Source organism: Mandrillus leucophaeus, unplaced genomic scaffold, assembly GCF_000951045.1.
Source record: "Mandrillus leucophaeus isolate KB7577 unplaced genomic scaffold, Mleu.le_1.0 Scaffold820, whole genome shotgun sequence".
NCBI classification, from domain to species: Eukaryota; Metazoa; Chordata; class Mammalia; order Primates; family Cercopithecidae; genus Mandrillus; species Mandrillus leucophaeus.
The window spans coordinates 351,497-372,248 of NW_012108920.1; the positions used below are offsets into that span (position 1 = coordinate 351,497).

A 20,752-nucleotide genomic window follows, 5' to 3' on the forward strand; every position below is an offset into this window, starting at 1 on the left:
ATTTTTTTGTAGAGATTAGATCTCCTTATGTTGCCCAGACTGGTCTCGAACACCTGGACTCAAGTGATCCTCCTGCCTCAGCCTCCCAAATTGCTGGGATCATAGGCAGATTACAGTCATGAGCCACCATGTCTGGCTGTTAGTATTTCTTTAAATTTCTCCAACATTTTCATTCATTTCCTTTTATCTGGAAGTTGTTTATCAGGAGATTCTTAAATTTTTAGATAGACACGCCTTTCTTCTTCTGTTGGTGGTGATGGTCGTGTTAGTAAATTCTAGTTTTAAGCATTATGATTGGCAAGTGTTGTTTTTAGTATTTTTTTTTTTTTTTGAGACGGAGTCTCGCTCTGTTGCCCAGGTGCCCAGGCTGGAGTGCAGTGGCGCGATCTCGGCTCACTGCAAGCTCCATCTCCTGGGTTCACGCCATTCTCCTGCCTCAGCCTCCCGAGTAGCTGGGACTACAGGCGCCCGCCACCATGCCTGGCTAATTTTTTGTATTTTTAGTAGAGACGAGGTTTCACCGTGTTAGCCGGGATGGTCTCGATCTCCTGACCTCGCGATCCACCCGCCTCGGCCTCCCAAAGTGCTGGGATTACAGGCGTGAGCCACTGCGCCCTGTTTTTATTATCTTTACTTGATGGAAGGTGTTTTCTTTGTGACGTGAGCAGTTTTTTGTGTGTGTGCGTGAATGTGCTGTGAGCACTGGAGAAGAATATATCATTTCTGTTATCAAGGTGTGGAGTTTGATATACATCTGTATCATCTCCTGTATTCTGTTGTTTAGATCAATCATCTGTCTCCTTATTTTTTCTCCACTTGATTTGTCTTTTAAAAAAAATTTGTTTTCTATTTTGAGACAAGGTCTCATTCTGTATCCCAGGCTGGAGTGCAGTGGTGTGATCATGGCTTACTGCAGCCTTAAACTCCTGGGTTCAAGTGATCTTCCCACTTCAGTCTCCTCAGTAGCTGGGACTACAGGTGCACGCCACCATGCCTGGCTAATTTTTATTTTATTTTATTTTATTTTATTTTATTTATTTTAGAGATGGGGGTCTCACTATCTTGCCCAGGGTGGTCTCAGACTCCTGGAATCAAAGGATCCTCCTACCCCAGCCTCCCAAAGTGCTGGGATTACAGGCATGAGCCACCAAGTCTGGCCATCATTTAAAAATTTTTTTGTAGAGACAGGGTCTTGCTATGTTGCCCAGGCTAGTCTCGAACTCTTGGGCGCAAGCCACCTTCCTGCCTTGGCCTGCCAAAGTGTTGGGATTACAGGCGTGAGCCACAGTGCCTGATCAATTTTTAAAAAATTTATTTATTTGTTTATTTATTTATTATTTATTTATTTTTTGAGACGGAATCTCACTCTGTCGCCCAGGCTAGAATGTAGTGACTCGATCTCGGCTCACTGCAAGCTCTGCCTCCCGAGTTCACGCCATTCTCCTGCCTCAGCCTCCCGAGCAGCTGGAACTACAGGCACCCGCCGTCACGCCTGGCTAATTTTTTGTATTTTTAGTAGAGATGGGGTTTCACCGTATTAGCCAGGATGGTCTTGATTTCCTGATCTCGTGATCCACTCACCTCAATCTCCCAAAGTGCTGGATGGGATTACAGGGGTTCAAGACCAACCTGGACAACATAGCGAGACCCCACCTCTACGAAAAAACAGTTAAAAACTTAGCCAGGCATGGTGCCATGCGCTTGCAGTCCCAACTACTGAGGAAGCTGAGATGGGAAGATTGCCTGAGCCCAGGAGGTTGAGGCTGCAGTGAGCTGAGGTGAGATTGTGCTACTGCACTCCAGCCTGGGCAACACAGTGAGACCCTGTCTCTGAAGGAAAAAAAAAAAGATGGTTATTACTAGTAAAGGGTATTATACAGTACATATTCAAAGCCCCTACAGTCTTCCCAGTGTGTCCATTATTCTGGCTTCTTCTTAATTTTGCTACGGGAAATTTTGGGGGAGCTGAGGAAGAGTGGTAATGATGGAGTGGAAATAGAAGGCAGTGGGCAGAAGGGGTGCTGGTCTCATGGGCTTAATGTATATGATAAGTCTATATGAGAATAATTTTTTAGGTTCTCCTTGATTAAATGTTGTGTAGACAGTAAAACTGTATACCCACGAGTATGCCTCAGTTCAGTATGTGTCTGTGCCCAGGAGACACATTGAAAAGCGGTGCCCAGCTTAAAGCTTGGGTTCTGCTGCAGACCAGCTGGGCAGCCTGAGGCAAATCACCTAATGTGGCAAGCCTGAGGTGCCTCCCTATAAAATGGGAGCTGGTCTTTGTGAGTTTTTGATTAGCATATAATACTTGGGCATTGACGAGCTTTTTGCTGGTACTTTTATTAGACAATTGGAAATTTTGTTTTCTGCTTTATAGAGTGATGTTGATGCAGCATAATTGATAGCCCAACAGCCTGAGCAAATACAATTTTATTCTATGGCCATCAGCAAACCTGTTCGGAGCCCTTGCAGGGCATCAGTTGTGGCTCTTAGCTAAAGCATAATAGCTCACAGCTGTGTGTGTCCAGGGGCAGGCAGGAGACTCTTTGCCAAGGCACATCACTTTTTGCTGTGCTAGAAAGAGTGCTGGGCTTTGAGTCCTATTTTTATCTCTTTCTAGCATTATGACTTTGGGCAGGTCAGCTAGTCTCCCTAAGCCTCGATTCCCTAATCTGGAAAATGGGAATGATAATGCCTATTTTGTAAGACTGCATTAAATTCAAGTGAGATAATGTGAATGTGCTTTGTAAATGTCTAGGATGGACTGGAGATTTGGAGAGGTGCCAAGTGCTGCTGTTTTTAGACTGTGTTAAAGCCAGCGCAGGTACCCTTTTAGTGGGGAGAGTTGACTTGAGTTTTAACATAGAACAATTTTGAAAATAATTAGGAAGCCTGAAATCTCTATTTCTTCTCCTACACTGTGGACTCTTTTCAGGGTGTTTGGGCCCTGCTGATCATGGTACTCAGGGAGCTGTTCCTTCAGGGAATCCAGGTGCCTTCTTTATGGAGGAGGCGGGAGGGATTGGTCTAGGGCAGGGACTCAGACAACATATTGGGCCAGAAACCCTGCTCTGGATTTGAAGCTCACTGTTTTTTTTCCCCAGCTTGCGTAGTTATTTAGTCATTCATCTGTCCTGAGAGGCCATCTCCTGTCAGCTCTGAGATTGGACTTGCACTCACCATAGTCCTGGAGGCAAAGAAGTATATGCCCCAGGGGAAGGCACAGGCCCACCTGTCACCATCCTGGTAGTGGTTGGATGCGTTCCTTCGAGACGTTACTTAGGAAGCAGACGAGCTGCTTTCTTCCTTGTGGAATAGGTTGGCCTTGGCATGATGGCTGTATTGATGTTCTCCTACCCATGCACATGGACCCTGCCACCGCCACACAGAGACCTGATCCTTCAGCCATTCACGGGCCCCTCCCTTGTTTTTCCTAGGTGGATCCAGTTGGCATCTAGGAAGACTTGCCATGACTTGGAGCTAGCACCTGTCCTGCAGAAAGTGGGTTGAGAGCCCTGTGGTTTGGCATGAGTGGATGAGAGCCCTGTGGCTTGGCATGACTTTTCTCCTGCCTTTGTGGGGTGGCAGGGGGCAGGAGAAAAGTCAGTGTGGATGTGACATAGGGAATCCCAGCTGAGTCTGCTGGTCTCTGGTCAGAGGAGCTCCAGGCTAGTGAAGCTATTGTCGCCATTTTATACACAAGGACACCAAGGGTTGTAAGGGATCAGGGGGTCAGGTATCTGAGACACAGCTCAGTCACACTCTGAAATTTTCCTATTCTGAATACAGTGTCCTTTCCATTTTTTCTTCTTGCAACACCAGGTCTAGGTAGGACAACTGATTTTTACAGTAAGATAGTGGTGAAAAAAAATCGACCAATGGGTAGTTATTGAGCGACTGCTCTGTAAGTGAAGGCAGCAGTTCAGATGGAGGCTATGTGATGCTCAATGGGATTAGAAGTGTTTTGGGATTCAGTGCACAGAGCCCAGTGAGTGAGCACCGGAGAGTGGCTGTCAAGTGGGGGTTTGAGAGGCTCTCCCACTTCTTCTAATCTCCAGTGGGCTCCGTAGCTGGCCCTTGGGGCTATAAGTTATGCTTACTGGGAGTCATCAGGGTGTTGCTTGAGCTGCAGGTCTGGCCATGAGCTGTTGGCCTGCCTTGAGGATGATCAGAGCCTGTCAGAGATTTTATTTGGAGTAATGTCTTTGTGTTTTGAAAACAAGTTCAACTTTGATCCTAATTGGAAACTCTTCTATTGATTGTTTTACTTCTGGATATTTAAAAAAATTATGAAATATGCAAACAAAATTTACCATTGTACCCACTTTTTAAGTGTACAGCTCAGTGGCATTATGTATATTCACATTGTTGTGTTACCATCACCACCATCCATCTCCAAAACTCTTTTCATCTTGAAAAGTTGAAATGCTGTACCCATTAAACAGTAACTCTCCACTGCCCTCTCCCCCTCTGGCAACCACCATTCTACTTTCAGTCTGTATGAATTTTCCTATTTTATTTTCCACCTGTAAGTGGAATCATATACTATTTGTTCTTTTGTATCTGGCTTATTTTACTTAGTGCAGTTTTTAAAGTTTATTTCATGTTGTAGCATGTGCTAGAGTTTCCTTCCTTGTTAAGGTGGAATAATATTCTGTTGTATGTATACACCACATGTTCATTCGTCTGTTGTTGGACACTTGGGTTGCTTCTACCTTTTGGCTGTTGTGAATAATGCTGCTATGAACATGAGTGTACAAGTGTCTGTTCAAGTCCCTGCTTTCATTTATTTTGTGTATGTAGCCAGATGTGGAATTTCTGGGTCATGTAGTAATTCTGTATTGTATTTTTTGAGGAACTACCATACCCTTTTCCATAATAGCTGTACCATTTTACATTCTCACCAGGAATGTACAAAGACTCCAGTTTCTCCAGGTCCTCATCAATACTTGTTATTTTCTGACTTTATTTTGCTTTGATAACAGCCTAGATGGAGGGTTTTAATGCTATAGTTTCTACTTTTTTCATATTGTATAGTGGTCCCAGTGTCCATCTTGGCATAGCTTATGATAAAGCTTCAGTTTCTGGCCAGGCATGCTGGCTTACCATAATCTCGTGCCTGTAATCCCAGCACTTTTTGAGGCCGAGGTGGGTGGATCATCTGCGGTCAGGAGTTCGAGACCAGCCTGGCCAACATGGTGAAACCCCATCTCTACTAAAAATACAATAAATTAGCTGGGCGTGGTGATAGATACCTGTAGTCCCAGCTACTCAGGAGGCTGAGGCAGGAGAATTGCTTGAACCTGGGAGGTGAGCCAAGATCGCACCACTGCACTCCAGCCTGGGTGACAGAGAGAGACTCCATCTCAAACAAACAAAAACAAACACAAAAACTGCAGTTTCCAAACTTTTGATTAGCAGTATTCTTTTTTTTCTAAATGTGGAACCCAGGAGATGAAACAGCTATCAGTCTAGGAAAAGTTTGAATCTTCTTTGTCTGTGAGAAAGTACTTCCTTCCTTTCATGAACCCTAGGAGAACTCAGAGCCTATTTGTGAAAGCCTGTGCTAGAAGTCATTGCTGTAAACACTGATGACAGTAGCAGTCATTTTAAATTTATTTTATTATTATTTTTAATAGAAACAGGGTCTCATCTTATTGCCCAGACTAGTCTCAAACTCCTAGGCTCAAGCAGTCCTTCCACCTAAGCCTCCCAAAGTGCTGGGATTACATGAGCCACTGAGTCCTGCCACTAGCAGTTATTTTAATTGATAAAAGTGGAGTATGTGTTTAGTCTATCTGTTTAAGGCTTGTCCCACTGCCTGCTGGGCTGTCCCAGGCCCTTCTGCCAGCCTCTCAGCTAGGACTTTTAACGGCTCCTCCTCCTGCCCTCCCTGACGTATTTGGTAGTGTGCATATCCCTATCCCGGTTCCTCGGGCCAGCCTCCCAGGTGTCAGGTCCTGTCAGTCTACCTCCTAGTGGGATTCCCCTTCATCCCTACTGTCACAGGTCCATCTGGGATCCTGGCATCTTTTTAAAAATAAGAGCTTTATAATTTACACACCATGTAGTTCACCTAAAGTGTACGAATTCAATGGTTTTTAGTATATTAACAGAGTTGTGTAACCACCACCGCAATCAGTTTTAGAACTTTTTTGTCATCCCAGAAAGAAACCTCTTGGTGATTGCTCCCCAGTTGTCCTTCTCCCCAAGCCCACTAAACCAGTGGTCCCCATCCGTTTGGCACCAGGGACTGGTTTCTTGAAAGACAATTTTTCCATGGACCGGAGGCAGAGGGCAGGGATAATTTCTGGATGAAACTGTTTTACTTCACATCGTCAGGCATTAGTTAGAGTCTTGTAAGGAACGCACAACTGAGATCCCTCGCATGCACAGTTCACAATAGGGTTCGTGCTCTTAGGAGAATCCAATGCTGCTGTTAATCCAACAGGAGGCAGAGCTCAGGCAATAATGCTTGCTCACCTGCTGCTCATCTCCTGTTCTGTGGCCCAGTTCCTAACAGCCCATGGACTAGTACTGGTCTGTGTCCTGGGGGTTGGGGACCCCTGCACTAAACTACTTTCTATCTCTGTAGATTTGCGTATTCTGGACATTTCAGATAATTGGAGTCAGAAAATATATGCTCTTTTGTGTGTGACTTCTTGCATTTAGCGTAATGTTTTCAAGGTTCTCGCGTGTTGTAGCATGTATCAGAACTTTATTCCTTTTTATGACTGAAGAATAAATACTTTCTTGTATGGACATACTTCGTTTTATTTATGCATTCAACAGTTGATGGACATTTAGGTTGTTTCCACCTTTTAGCTTTTAGAAATAATGCCTCTGTGAACACTCATGAACAAGTTTTTGGCATGGACGTGTTTTCATTTCTGTCGGGTGGATACACATAGGAGTGGAATTCCCTGGTCATATGCTAGCTCTGTTTAACATTTTGAGGAACTAGCAGACTGTTTTCCACAAGGGCTGCACCAGTTTACATTCCCAGCAACAATGCATGAGATTCTAAATCTCCACATCTTTGCCAATCCTGTGATCTTTTGCAGCCTCCAAACTAGTCTGCCCACCTCTAATTATTTTTCTATTATCTTTCTAAAACATAGGCAAAACATTTTGTTCTCCCTAAAACATCCATTGGTTCCCTGTTGCTTACAGATAAAGTTCATGGCCTCTGTGTTGTGGCTTGGCCCTCAACTACCTTTCCACCCTCCATTCACATCCCCGCTCTAAGGCCTTGTCTTCTAATTTTCCCATCACACCTCACTCTCCCTGCCTCTTTGCTTCACTGTCTTCCACTGCAGTGTATTCTATTCTTCAAGGTTTAATGCAGTAACTTACTCCTTTGCCTTCCTTAATCCCTTTGAATGAATTGTTCTTTTCTGCCTTTAGATGTTGCCTGTGTTTCTTTTCGTATCATTTCAGCTTTTGAAAAAAATAATAGGCTTGTTACCTCTCCTAGCAGTGATCCCTGCGGGCAGGGATTGTTGTCACTCTTTTGTGTGCCTGACACCTGGTGCATTGCCAGGAAATGATGAATGCTATCGTGAGGGACCAAGGAGCTCCTTGTGTGTTAGACCACACTGCTGTCCCAAGGCAGCTCTTCACTGGCCTGTCTGCATAGAGCTCAGGACTGGTTCCTGGTGGACCTTGGCACTGTGACCTTCCCGGCTCTTCATAGGCCTTGTCTCAGTTTGTCCTATTTCCTTTCTAGGAGAGTTGTGGACTGGGGCAACCTTTTCCAGTGATGAGAAGTGATGCTGCGTGGCAGTGCTGAATCTCTCTGAATATGGTAAGGACTGATGCCTGCCTATTTTGCGGACATCAGTGTTCTTATGTTACTTTACTCCTGGAAGTGAGGAGCATTTTTGTGTTAGACTCTGAAGGCTCTTATTATGGAATAGCCTTCCTCCCAGGAGAGCTGTTGGCACCTTTGAGGGTATGAGATTGCTTGCCTAATGGTTGAAGCGGCTTGCAGGACTTTGTCACAGTTGCTGAAAACACATAAAGTTAACATGTTTTGTTGAAATCTGTTGTTCCATTACCTTCTGCTGTGTTGAGCTGTTGCTGGGGTGTCCCCAGTGTCTGTTGCTTTTGCGGTGGACGGTACCGAGGATATACTTTCTGCACAGATTGGCACAACCCCGCCCCCACCGGCCGCCATTATTTATTTTTTTTCTTTAGAGGGTAATTTTTGTTCATTCCCCATATCTGAGAAGGCCATAGCTTTTCAAGGTAGAATAGATCATATGCTGGAGCAGAATTGTGTTCATCTGTGGGTATTTGAAGAGATGAGTGACATCTCAAAGCAACTTATCTCTTCCACCAAACCCCTGTTTCTAGATTCGAATTGCAGCCTTAAATGCCAGCTCCACCATTGAGGATGATCATGAAGGAAGCTTTAAAAGTCACAAAACCCAGACAAAGGAGGCTCAGGTATGTAATGCAAGGTCTTCTCTGTAGGTGGACCTTCTCATTTCTATAGATGCTACCTCATTTTAAATGCATTTAGACATCTCCTCAGTGGAGTTTTAGGGGGAAATACCATTTTGAAAGATGGTTAGCTCTCCATCTCCTGTTAAACCTGTTTTACTTAGGAGACAATCATACTTAGGAGAAATTATATTTATTCTGTCAGTGTATGTGAAGGCCAGTTCAGCCCCCAGGCCCACTTCCATGCACCCCATTCCTTGTGCAGCCCTCAGGAGTTGGGATACCCAGGGAATGGTAGAATATTAATGGTAGATGGTGCTTCGAGGTTCCCTAGTGTATTGCCCTCATTTTATAGTGTGACGAGAGTCTTGAGGGGAGCAACCTAGACTGGGATCACCCTCCAGGTTAGTGAGGGAGCCAGGTCCAACCTCAACTCCCTAGATTGTTGGTCACTCCTCTTTCCCATGAGGCCTGGCATCTCTTCCATGTCAGCCTTCCTTCTTTCCATCCATTCATCTCTATACCCTTGTCCTATCCTAGTGTAACAGGGATTTGCTTCTGCCTTTGTTTTCCCTGAAATAAACGTATGCCTCCTTCCCCACCCTCCTGCATTTTATGGTAGAAATCAGGACAGTTCCAGAGCTGTCTCAGAAGTCTACTAGTCACCTGTCCCTAGTCTGTAAGGCATGTCAGTGAGGTTCAACCTACCCAGTGCCCCCTCCCTCCCACAGGAGGTTGTCATACTCCCCAGGCAATGATCAGGCTATGGCAGAATGGTGAGTAGAAAAACATGGAAACCATGCTGGGCGCGGTGGCTCATGCCTGTAATCCCAGCACTTTGGAAGGCTGAGATGAGCGGATCACTTGAGGTCAGGAGTTCGAGACCAGCCTGGCCAACATGGTGAAACCCTGTCTCTACTCAAAGTACAAAAATTAGCTGGGCGTGGTGGTGCATGCCTATAGTCCCAGCTACCAGGGAGGCTAAGGCAGGACAGTAGCTTGAACCTCGGAGGTGGAGGTTGCAGTGAGCGGAGATCATGCCACTGCACTCCAGCCTGGGCAACAGAGCGAGACTCAGTCTCAAAAAAAAAAAAAAAAACAATGGAAATCAGTTTTTGTTTATTTTAAGAGGCAGGGTCTCACTTTGTTACCCAGGCTGGAGTGTAGTGGCATAGTCACAGATGATTGTAACCTCTAACTCCTGGGCTCAAGCAGTCTTCCTGTCTCAGCCTCCTGAGTAGCTTAGGACTGCAGACACCAGGCCACCATGCTCAGCTGATTTTTAAATTTTTTGTAGAGACAGGGGTCTCTCTATGTGGCCCAGGTTGGCTGTGAACTCCTCGGTTCACACCTTGGTTTCCTAAAGTGCTGGGATTACAGATGTGAGCCACTGTGCCTGGCCTGCAATGGAAACCATTCACACTGAACTTTTTACTCACAACCCTTCTGACATCATATGTTTGGGGTATTTTTCCCCCATACCAACCAATTCTCCAACTCTCCATACACCAACTGGGTGTCCTACAATTCAGTTATGACACTAGCTATCCAGAGTTAGTGTCAGACTCTGCAGCACTAACAGCTCATCCCACAAAACTGCCCTCACTTCAGATGCCAATTGCAAGCATTGAGTGCGAGGATACCTACACTTCTGTCCAGCTGGGCTATAAAATCAGGGATTCTTACCTCCTACCCCTTTTAGGTTTGATACTTTACTAGAACGACTCACAGGACTTAGGAAAACACTTTATCTACATTTACCAGTTTATTATGAAAGATACAACTCAGGAACAGCCAAGTGGAGGAGATGTTTATGGCAAGGTATGGGGTGGATTCAGAGAGCTTCCGTGCCCTCTCCAGGTGCGGCACCCTCCCAGCACCTTGATGTTGTTCACCAACTCAGCAGCTTTCTGAACCCTGTCCTTTAGGGTTTTTAAATAGAGATTCCATCACATAGGCATGATTGATTAACTCATTGGTGATCAGCTCAATCTCCAGCCTCTCTTCCCTTCCTGGAAGTTGGGAGGTGGGGGAGCTGAAAGTTCCAGCTATCTAATCACATGGTTGGTTCCTCTGACTGTAGCCCTGCCTTACACACATTTTTGGCTTAAAAAAGACAGATCTTTATGCTGTATGAAAACATCTCTTGTCTTGATTTGCAGGAAGCAGAGGCTTTTGCATTGTACCACAAGGCCCTTGATCTGCAGAAACATGACCGGTTTGAGGAGTCTGCCAAAGCTTACCATGAGCTCTTGGAGGCACGCCTGCTGCGGGAGGTGAGGCACCAGCAGGCCAGGCAGTGTGCCGTGGTGGTTAGTGCGTGGGCTGTGGGGCTGGGTGCTCTGGGCCTTACCTCTGCTCTCCTGTTTCTTGGCTGGGGAACCTCGAAAACATTATTTCACCTCTCTGCCCGTATTTCCCCACCTCTAGGGTATCTGCCTCATTGAGTTTTTATGAGGGTTGAGTAAATCCAGTGAAGCATGTAGAATGATTCCTGGTGTAAGTGCTTGTTAAAGGCCAGCTATCGTTATTACTTAATCTTCACAGCCACTCTGCCCAGTAGCTGGGTTTTACAAATGTGGAAACTGAGGCTTAGTGAGGTCTTGATGGCTCAAAGCCATCCAAGTAAGTGAAGCATTCAAACCAGAATTGGAGTCCGTGGTTTGCCGATACCTAATGATCCTGTTGGCAGCACATTTTAGCAAATGCCGTTTGAGTGAAAGACCATGAGCTTGGCAAGTCTGTGTAGACATGCCATGGAGTTTTGAATATAATCAGAAGGATTGGGGACACTGGTTACAGCAGAGAGGGGCAGTCAGAGCAAGACCTGGTACAGCATGGGGACTATGGTAGTGGTGAGTGAGTTAATCCTTGAGTTGACTGTAGATGTTGACTGGAGGTTTGGGAATTGGTCCCAACCTGAAATTAATTTAGGAAGGTATATATTTCATTAGGAGGAAAGGCGTTTGTTTTCAAGTACTCAAACATGCAGATGATGTGCATTAAGGAAGCAGATAAGCTCCATGGGTGTTTACTGGACTGCACAGTCCTTCAGTTGAGCAGAGTCTCCTACAGTGCTAGGCATGCAGACACTTGCAGACATGACTCAAGCACACAAAAAACCTTGATGGTTTTTGCTGCTGATGACATAGAATACTGAGTTCTAACTGTCAGGAGAAAGCATCTATTCCTTCTCTCACTCAAGATATTTCTTTGTATTTCTGATTATATAGCTTGTCAAGATTCTTTGGTTACTGGTTACAGTGCCTTGGAATTAGGGGTATGGAACTTGTGACCTCCTCCTCTCCTGTTAGTAGGAAGTGGGTGAGGACCCAGAGAGGGAAAATTAGTTTATTCTATATTTACTGAGCTTTGGTTATGGACCAGTTGGAGGGCATGTTGGTCTTCCCTCTCAGGCCATGGTGGAATGCCGGGTGGGCCCAGCATCCAACAGTTGCTAGTCAGGAGCCTTTTACCTAAGGGCATGGTCATGTGTCAGCCTTTTAGTTTTAGGTGTGTGCATCTTTCTGTGCGCATTATATCACTTTCAGCCTTATATCACTTTCAGCCTCACAAGGTTTTAGCACCCTCCTTGCTTGTAATAGTAAAAACATGCTCATTGTAAGCAACTGAAAAATACGGAAAATATATAGAACAGTTTCTTTTTACACTCATATTGCATCGGCATAATGTTAATTACATAATTACAGTTTTGCAGAAGATTGGCATAAATAGGTCCTGGACCACAGCTGACTCCTAAGAAGCATTCAGCCTGACTGGTGGGTGTCCTGGAGGGACTTGCTGGGGCAAGCCTTTCAGGGTGAATGGAGAGTGGTGTTGAATGTAGGTAGTCTGTTAGGTGGAGATTAGTTAAGAGCATCCACTGTTATGTGCATGTGCATGTGTATTGCTGACTGTTTAGTCTGAAGTAGACTCACTCAGTCTCTGTAAATTTGTTCCCACTATTGTTTGAAGAGTTCTGTACCTGGAGGGACAGAGGTACCTGGGATCCAGCCCTGGTCAGCTGGTTCTTGGAGGCCTTTTTGTATGATAAGTCAGATGATGGTAGAAGATAACTGAATGGGGCTTCATTTGAGCTTCTCAGTCTTAAAGAAGTTCCTTAAGACCTCTGAGGTAGGTAGATTCTTGGATTAGTCAAGGGATGCTTCCTGAGGGTGGCATGTCTTCGGGTCTTACCTGTTCAGAACATGAAGAGCAATGTGTGGAAGCCACCTGTCCCAGGAAAGAGCTTCTTGGTGCCCCTGAGTTTTTTCTGTTAGAAAATGTTTTAGTCTTTGTCCTGTGGTTGGAGCAATAGTTTTCTAATCAGCAGTTTCTTGGAATATAAGGTCATTAAAGCTGTAATGAAATAATTTTTCATATTAAACATATTTGCAATTCTTACAGTCTTTCAGCTCACTTTAACTCTTGATATTTAGGGTAGGAATTATTTTTCTTAATTACAGAGGTTAGACACTAATGTTTTAGTTAAATTAACAATTGTCTATGCTCATGTGATGTGTTATAGGGTTGGGAGCTCAGCCTGTTGATTCCTAATCCTGGAATGCCTGGGGTGAAGCTCTAGGCCTTTGCCCCCAGATAGCCTGCTCATACCTTGTCTTTTATCTTATACCTGGAGCTGCTGGCTGGGTCTACCTATGCTGTAAATGTTATTCTCTAGGCTTGAACCCTCAGGCATGGCAGTAGTGGTGAGGCAGCTTCTCTCTATCTCTATGGATGCCCAGACTGTCTGCAAACTATTAATACCTCAAGGTGGTCTGTTCTTCCCTGAGTGCTTGGAGTAGGAGTGGTCTTATAAGAACACATGGTGCAGTGCCTTCGTTTTCCAGCGGTGGACAACACTAGACTGGCTCAAGGGCCTGCAGCAGAGGCCAGCCTGGAAGGCAAGTATCCTGCTGGCTGCTTACTAAGGCTACAAGGCCTAGTTATCACTTCTGTTTCTGTTTTGTTCACAGGCAGTTTCATCCGGTGATGAGAAAGAGGGGTTGAAACACCCTGGGCTGATACTGAAATATTCCACATATAAGAACTTGGCCCAGCTGGCAGCCCAGCGGGAGGATCTGGAGACAGCCATGGAGTTCTACTTAGAGGTGTGGTTTTGGCAGTGCTTAGCTCCCTTGGTGTTTTGAAAGCTCTTGGTGGAGGGGATGAGGTTGGGGTCTTGTGGGCCAAAAAGAAGAGTTTGTAGTGGTGGATCACCAAGCTATAGTACCCAAGGCTCTAGGGTAGGTCCATAGGTGATAACAATTAGTACTGACCAGGCCTGGAGAGCAGGGGCTGGGGCAGAGCACGTGCTTGGATGCAGAGGACTGCATGTGAATTCTTCCTTTGCTGCTCAGTGCATGTGTGGCTGTGAGTGAGTGATTCAGTCTCTTGGTGTCTGTAGGTCTACACCAATATAGTGGGAATAATAAAAAAGAGCGTAGTTGTGAAAGTTAAGTGAGTTGGTATACATAATAGTATGAAAACCAAAGTCTGAAACTGAGCATTCAATATGTTAATACTTCCAGCTATAATAGTATTGCTGTTATTTCATGTTACTATCAGTCTGTCTGTGGGCACCTCTAAAGCACCAGACACTACACTATTTGCTTCCTATGTGTACACTAATCCTCATGCTATCTTGCAAGAAAGGAGTCTTTATCCTCACTTTAGTGATGAGGAAATGGAGGCTCAGGATCATTCTGCTAATCAGTGTTGCAGCAGGGATGTGAACCGAGGTTTGTCTTCAAAGTACATGAATTTTCTTGAATCCCATAAGACTCTCATTTTTTCAAGTTTTTTTGAAGACAGGGTCTCAGTCTGTTGCCCATGCTGGAGTGCAGTGGCACAATCAGGGCTCACTGCAGCCTCAACCTCCTAGGCTCAAGCGATCCTCCGACCTCATGCCCCCAAGTAGCTGGGACTATAGACATGCACCACCACACCCAGCTAATTTTTTGTATTTTTAATAGAAATGGAGTTTCGCCATGTTACCCAGGCTGCTCTCGAACTCTTGGACTCAAGCATTCTGCCCACCTCAGCCTCCCAAAGTGGGATTACAGGTGTGAGCCACCATGCCTGGCCCATATTTTCTTTTCTTCTCCTTTTACTTCTTTTACCTATTAAATATGTAAGGAATATAGATATTCAGATTGACAAAATATATCAAGAAAATGGGGAGACTGAGGCAGGAGATCACTTGAGGCTAGGAGTTTGAGACAAGCCTGGGCAACATACTAAGACCATGTCTGTACAAAAAAAATTGCAAATTAGCTGGGTGTGGTGATGTGCCACTGTAGCCTCAGCTACTCAGGAAGCTGAGGCGAGAGGATTGCTTGAGCCCAGAAGTTTGAGGATGCAGTGAGTTATAATCACACTACTGCACTGAGTGAGACTCAGTCTCAAAAAAGAAATTTTTTTTTAAAAAGTTCTAAGTTAAATAACTTGGTCCCTGTAACTTTTTATGTGTCATTATTGCTCTAGATCTTGGAAACGTGTGACTCCAGGAAAGATGAGCTGGCATTGCTTGTCAGTTATAAGATAGTCATGGCACTTTTGCCATTTCCCTGGGTAGTTCGAGTGGCTGTGCCAGTGCTGTGCTCCTCCCATCCCCGGGGTGCCTGCTCAAGGAGAGATCTGACTCTGTGTGTGTGTGTGTGTGTGTGTGTGTGTGTGTGTGTTTGTGTTTGCCCTCTGCTTGTGTTGCTTCCAGGCAGTGATGCTGGACTCCACAGACGTCAACCTGTGGTATAAGATTGGACATGTGGCCCTGAGGCTCATCCGGATACCCCTGGCTCGCCATGCTTTTGAGGAAGGGCTGCGGTGCAATCCTGACCACTGGCCTTGCTTGGATAACCTAATCACTGTCTTGTATACCCTCAGTGATTACACAAGTGAGTCATGCTTTAATGCTTTCTTCCATGTGCCACTGGTTTTTGGAATAGCAGAGGAAAGGTAATTTGGATAAACTGAAAGCCAAAGTTAACACTGAAGGGCTTTGCCAGACTGTCAGGGAGAATGGAAATGTTCTTAGATTTCTGCTTTATTCTGCATCTCTTTCTTGATTTGTTAAATGCCTTGTAGTAATAAAGTGGCATGTTTTCTGAATGATTTTACTTTTGGCTGTCTAATTTTATTTTTTATTTTTTTGCTTTGCAAGGTTTTGTTTGTTTGACAGAAGAAATGGCTATCTTATTTCCTCCCTGCACTGTCCCATTTTGTGTGTCTTAGTCTGTTTGGGCTGCCATTAAAAAAATACCATAGATTGGGTGGCTTAAAGAAATTGGCTGGGTATGTTGCCTCACGCCTCTAATCCCAGCACTTTAGGAGGCCAAGGCAGGCAGATCACTTGAGCCCAGGAGTTTGAGACCAGCCTGGGGAACATGGTGAAACCCCATCTCTTTAAAAAATACAGAAATTAACCGGGCTTGATGGTGCATGACTGTCATCCCAGCTACTCGGGAGGCTGAGGTGGGAGGATTGCTTCAGTCTGGGAGGTCGAGGCTGCAGTGAGTCGAGGTTGTGCAACCACACTCCTGTCTGGGTGACGCAGTGAGACCCTGTCTCAAAAACAAAACGAAACAAAAATAAATATTATCTAAATCAAATGTGGGTAAGACTTGAGGTACAATTCATCCTGAGACAAAATTCCTCTACAGTTGTAAACTTGTGAATACAGATAAATTATGTGCTTCCAAAATACAATGGTGGAACAGATACAGGATAAACATTTCCATTCCAACAGGGAAAAATAGGAAAGCAGGAAAGGGTGATGGGTCCCAAAACTTAGCAAACTTAGCAAGGCAAATTTGAGGTCCTAAGGCTCAGGAATAATTCTCTTTGCTCCGCCCTTGATGCTCTGCCCTTGGTGCCCACTGAGGTGGCAACATCACCCTCATAGCACGTAGGTAGAGGGACAAGCCCCACCCTTTTGGCTTGGCAAGATGCTAGGTTGAGACATCCTGGCCTATGCAAACTGGTGAAGTGGCCCCACCCTTTAAGGAACTAGCCCTAGCCTCTTGGTTTGTGGTGGGAGTGGCAGCTCAGATGATCTTTGAATCACCTTTGAGGTTCTTCTTCCTTTTCCTTGAAGGATAACATATATTCTTGATGTTCTTTCATTCTTTCTCATTTTTTTGTTCCCATTAGTCCCCACTAGCAGTGTTTCTGCCGGTATAATCCCACCTTTCTGGCTTCTGCTGAGGTACCTGATTAAATCTGTGGTTCATACCCCCACTGATCTTATAAAGAAATTGTTGGTCAGCCACACGCATAGTGTTCTCAGAACAAACTTTCTCAATTTTTGCAGTGTGGATAGACAGAATTTTCTAAATCTTTAAGTTCTGGTTCCTTTTTGCTTAACAATGCCTTCTTATTTTCTCTATCTTAGCATTTTGGTATAAGCAGCCAGGAGGAACTGGGCTATGCCTTTAATACTTTGCTTAGAAGTCTCAGCAAAATAGCCAAAATTTGATTGCTTACAAGTTCTACCTTCCACAAAACACTAGAACATAGACATAATTCAGCCAAGTGCTTTGCTACTTTATAACAAGGATCATCTTTTCTTCATTGTCCAATAGCATGTTCTTTATTTCCATTTGAGATCTCAGCAGAATTGCCCTTGATGTTTATATTTCTATGAACGTTCTGTACATGATTATTTATTCTCTAGGAAGATGGAAGCTGTCTCTATACTTCTTCTCTTCTCTTCTTTTTGAGCCCTCATCAGAATCGCCTTTTTTTTTTTTTTTTTTTTTTTTGAGACGGAGTCTCACTTTGTCGCCCAGGCTGGAGTTCGGTGGCATGATCTCAGCTCGTTGCAAGCTCCACTTCCCAGGTTCATGCCATTCTCCCACCTCAGCCTCCGGAGTAGCTGGCACTACAGGCACCCACCGCCAAGCCTGGCTAATTTTTTGTTTTTGTATTTTTAGTAGAGATGGGGTTTCACCGTATTAGCCAGGATGTTCTCAGTCTCCTGACCTCATGATCTACCCGCCTTGGCCTCCCAAAGTGCTGGGAGGCTGTGAGCCACTGCGCCTGGCCCAGAATCACCTTTAACAATCCTTACATACCAATATTCACTTTTTCCAGTGTACTCCTCAAAACTCTTTAAGCCTATCCCCAATTCTAAAGCTCTTTCCAACACCAGACGTGGTAGCTCATGCGTGTAGTCCAACACTCTAGGGGGCTGAGATGGGAGGATTGCTTGAGCCTAGAAGTTTAAGAACAGCCTGGGCAAGATAGTGAAACCCCATTTAAAAATATGTTTTTTTAAATTAGCTGGGCGGGGTGGTGCACACTTGTAGTCCCAGCTACTTGGAAGGATCACCTGAACTCAGGAGTTAGAGGTTACAATAAGCCGTGATTGTGCCACTGCACTCCAGCCTGGGCTACAAAGCAAAACCCTGTCTCTAAAGAAAATTTTAAAAATAATTGTTTCCACATTTTTAGATATTTGTTACGACAGCAGCCCACTTGTTGGTACCACTTTCTGTCTTAGTTCATGCTGCTATAACAAAATATGATAGATTGGGTAGCTTAAACGAGAATTTATTTCTCTCTGCTCTGGAGGCTGGAGAGTCTTTTTTTCCTCTTCCTTTTAAAAAGACAAATAGGAATAGGATAGAATGTGTTGAGATAGATGAGGCCTTGCTCAACCTTCTCACCTCCAGTTCTTGTTCTCCATAACCACTTTTTAAATCTTTTTAATTGAGGCAAAACATACATACAATAAGGTGCATAAATCTGAGACCTGTCAGTTTGTATACGTGAAAACATGTCAAGATACAGCTCATGTGCAGCGCCCCAGGAGGCAGGTTACTTTGGGTCCCTTCCACTTTTTACAACCTTCTAAGGCAACCTTGATTTCTCCTTTTTGTCACCAAAGATGAACTTTGCCTGTTGTTGAACTTTCTCTAGGTAGAGTCAGTTCCTTTTAAGGTCAGTGTGTGCTTTCCTTAGCCTGGCCCCTTCTGCTTGTCATCCTGCCTGTGAGCACACCCATGTGGGGCACAGCAGTCACTACGTCTTCTTATTTTTGTGTAGTCTATTATGTGCGTTTGTACAATGTAGCCATTCTGTACGTGGGCATTTGGGTTATTTCCAGATTTGGGTTCTTAGTCATAACCTGCTATGAACATTCTTTTTTTTTTTTTTTTTTTTTTTAGGGGTGTCTCACTCTGTCGCCCAGGCTGGAGTGCAGTGGCCGGATCTCAGCTCACTGCAAGCTCCGCCTCCCGGGTTTACGCCATTCTCCTGCCTCAGCCTCCCGAGCAGCTGGGACTACAGGCGCCCGCCACCTCGCCCGGCTAGTTTTTTTTTTGTATTTTTTAGTAGAGACGGAGTTTCACTGTGTTAGCCAGGATGGTCTCGATCTCCTGACCTCGTGATCCGCCCGTCTCGGCCTCCCAAAGTGCTGGGATTACAGGCTTGAACATTCTTGTATATGTCTTTCAGTGAACATATGCACTCATTCTGTAGGTTGCCCCTCATTTCACTCCCACCAGCAGAATATGATAGTTCTACAAGGCCATGTTTTGACTCTAGCAGTTTCTTCTTCTGGAGGCTTTTAGTCTCTTCTTGGATGCTCCTCCTACAGTTTGGGACCATCTTTGGGGTTCAGCCTTCCTTCCCTACCAACTTCTTTAGTTCTTTGTACCCCTCTCTCATTGTAGGAGAAGTTATGCTTGGTAAACTCAAGTCTTTGTGGGAAGATTTGGGTTGGAGCATTGTATTAGGGTTCTCCAGAGAAACAGAACTAGTAGGATGTATGTAAGTATATAGAAAGAAATTTATTATGAGGAATTGGCTCATGTGGTATTGGTAGCTGACAAGTTCCAAGATTTAGAGGGTGAGTTAGCAAGCTGCAGACCCAGGAGTGATGGTGTATAGTTCCAGTCCAAGTCCAAAGGCCTGAGAACCAGGAGACTTGATGATACAGTTTCAGTCTATAGGCTGGCAGGCCCAGGAAGAGCTGATGTTTTGGTTTTAGTGAGAAGGTAGGGGGAAAAAACCCAATGTCCCAGTTCAAAGGCAGTCAGGCAGAAAAATTCTCTTACTCGGGGGAAGATCAGCCTTTTTGTTCTGTTTAGGCCTTCAACTGATTGGATGAAGCCCTCCCATATTAGGGAGGGCAATCTGCTTTACTCAGTCTACTGATTTAAATGTTAATTTCATGCAAAGACACCCTCACAGACACACCAAAAATAATATTTGGCCAAAGTCTGGATATGCTGTAGCCCAGTCAAATAGACACATACAATTAATCATAACAGGGACTGAACTGATACATATACCTGTGAGAGCCCTGATAGATTTGACAGTCATTTAAACAAAAAAATTAAAGCAGCATGTTAAATTGACTCTCAGGGCATTTTATACATTTGATATGAGTAGGGAGGAATGCTGCTGGGTTAAGGCCTGCTGATTGCCTCTTGTTCTAAGATTTCCCAGGCCTCCCCTCTGCAGGACTGTAGGGTGGCTAGTGAGTTTAACTTGCTACAGCTAATGTGCCTACTGAGAACCAGCATCATCCAAGTGCTCAGTGCCTTCTGGGTTTTCTCTCTGGAAGTCATTGATGGCCACCCTTCAAGTTTCATGTGGTCTCAGAGAAACCATGTCCCTTATTTGACTGATGCAGGCACCTTTGGACCATCTGTTGAGCAGCTTGGACTGTGCTGGGATTGTACAGACCTCTCCTTGCTCACAGGCTGCACAGCCTTTGTGCACCTTGGGGCGTGAGGCCCTGCTGAGCATTGTGGCCAGTCTCTGCTCTCTCCTGCCAAGCACACTAGGAGCGCATCACTTCCTCCTCTCCCAAGGCTTCCATGTGCAGATTTCTACTTGTGCTCTGGTTTTCCTCCCTGTGTTGCTTCTCACTCTTAGGTGCTTCATTTTCTAGTTATTCTTGGTAGGAGTGACTTGCAGTCCACCTGCACCAAACTGAGAAGCTGGGCAGGGCATGATAGTGGTCCCAGTGTCTGGGCAGAGCTGGCACCCTGCTGCAGTATGCTGTTTCTCTGTGTGTTCACTGGTGAGACCTGGACTGTTCCTAATTACAAGTACTGAAAGCTTTCATAATTTATATCATAGTTCTGCTTTGTGAATTCATGCCATCCCATTTTTTTCTGTGTGTTTACCTGTTAGTGTCTCCATTCCTGGAGGAGCTGGAGTTGGCACAGGCTTTCCAGATTAATGCCTTGAGGAGGCTCATTATTACGTTGACATGAATGATGTACATGTCTTAAATTGCGGCCGGGCGCGGTGGCTCAAGCCTGTAATCCCAGCACTTTGGGAGGCC

General features: G+C 44.9%; 1 protein-coding gene across 5 annotated transcripts in view; it reads left to right on the forward strand.

The window, feature by feature from the left end:
* Window positions 1–20,752, forward strand: part of CABIN1 (calcineurin binding protein 1) — a 166,528-nt gene that overhangs the window by 9,964 nt on the left and 135,812 nt on the right. For all 5 annotated transcript variants that reach the window (XM_011967986.1, XM_011967988.1, XM_011967989.1 and 2 more), the window contains exons 2-6: window positions 7,733–7,810; window positions 8,362–8,454; window positions 10,614–10,727; window positions 13,428–13,562; window positions 15,167–15,347. In XM_011967986.1, the coding sequence (XP_011823376.1) occupies window positions 7,808–7,810; window positions 8,362–8,454; window positions 10,614–10,727; window positions 13,428–13,562; window positions 15,167–15,347 (526 nt within the window). In that variant the 5' untranslated portion in view covers window positions 7,733–7,807. The remainder of the gene's footprint in view (window positions 1–7,732; window positions 7,811–8,361; window positions 8,455–10,613; window positions 10,728–13,427; window positions 13,563–15,166; window positions 15,348–20,752) is intronic.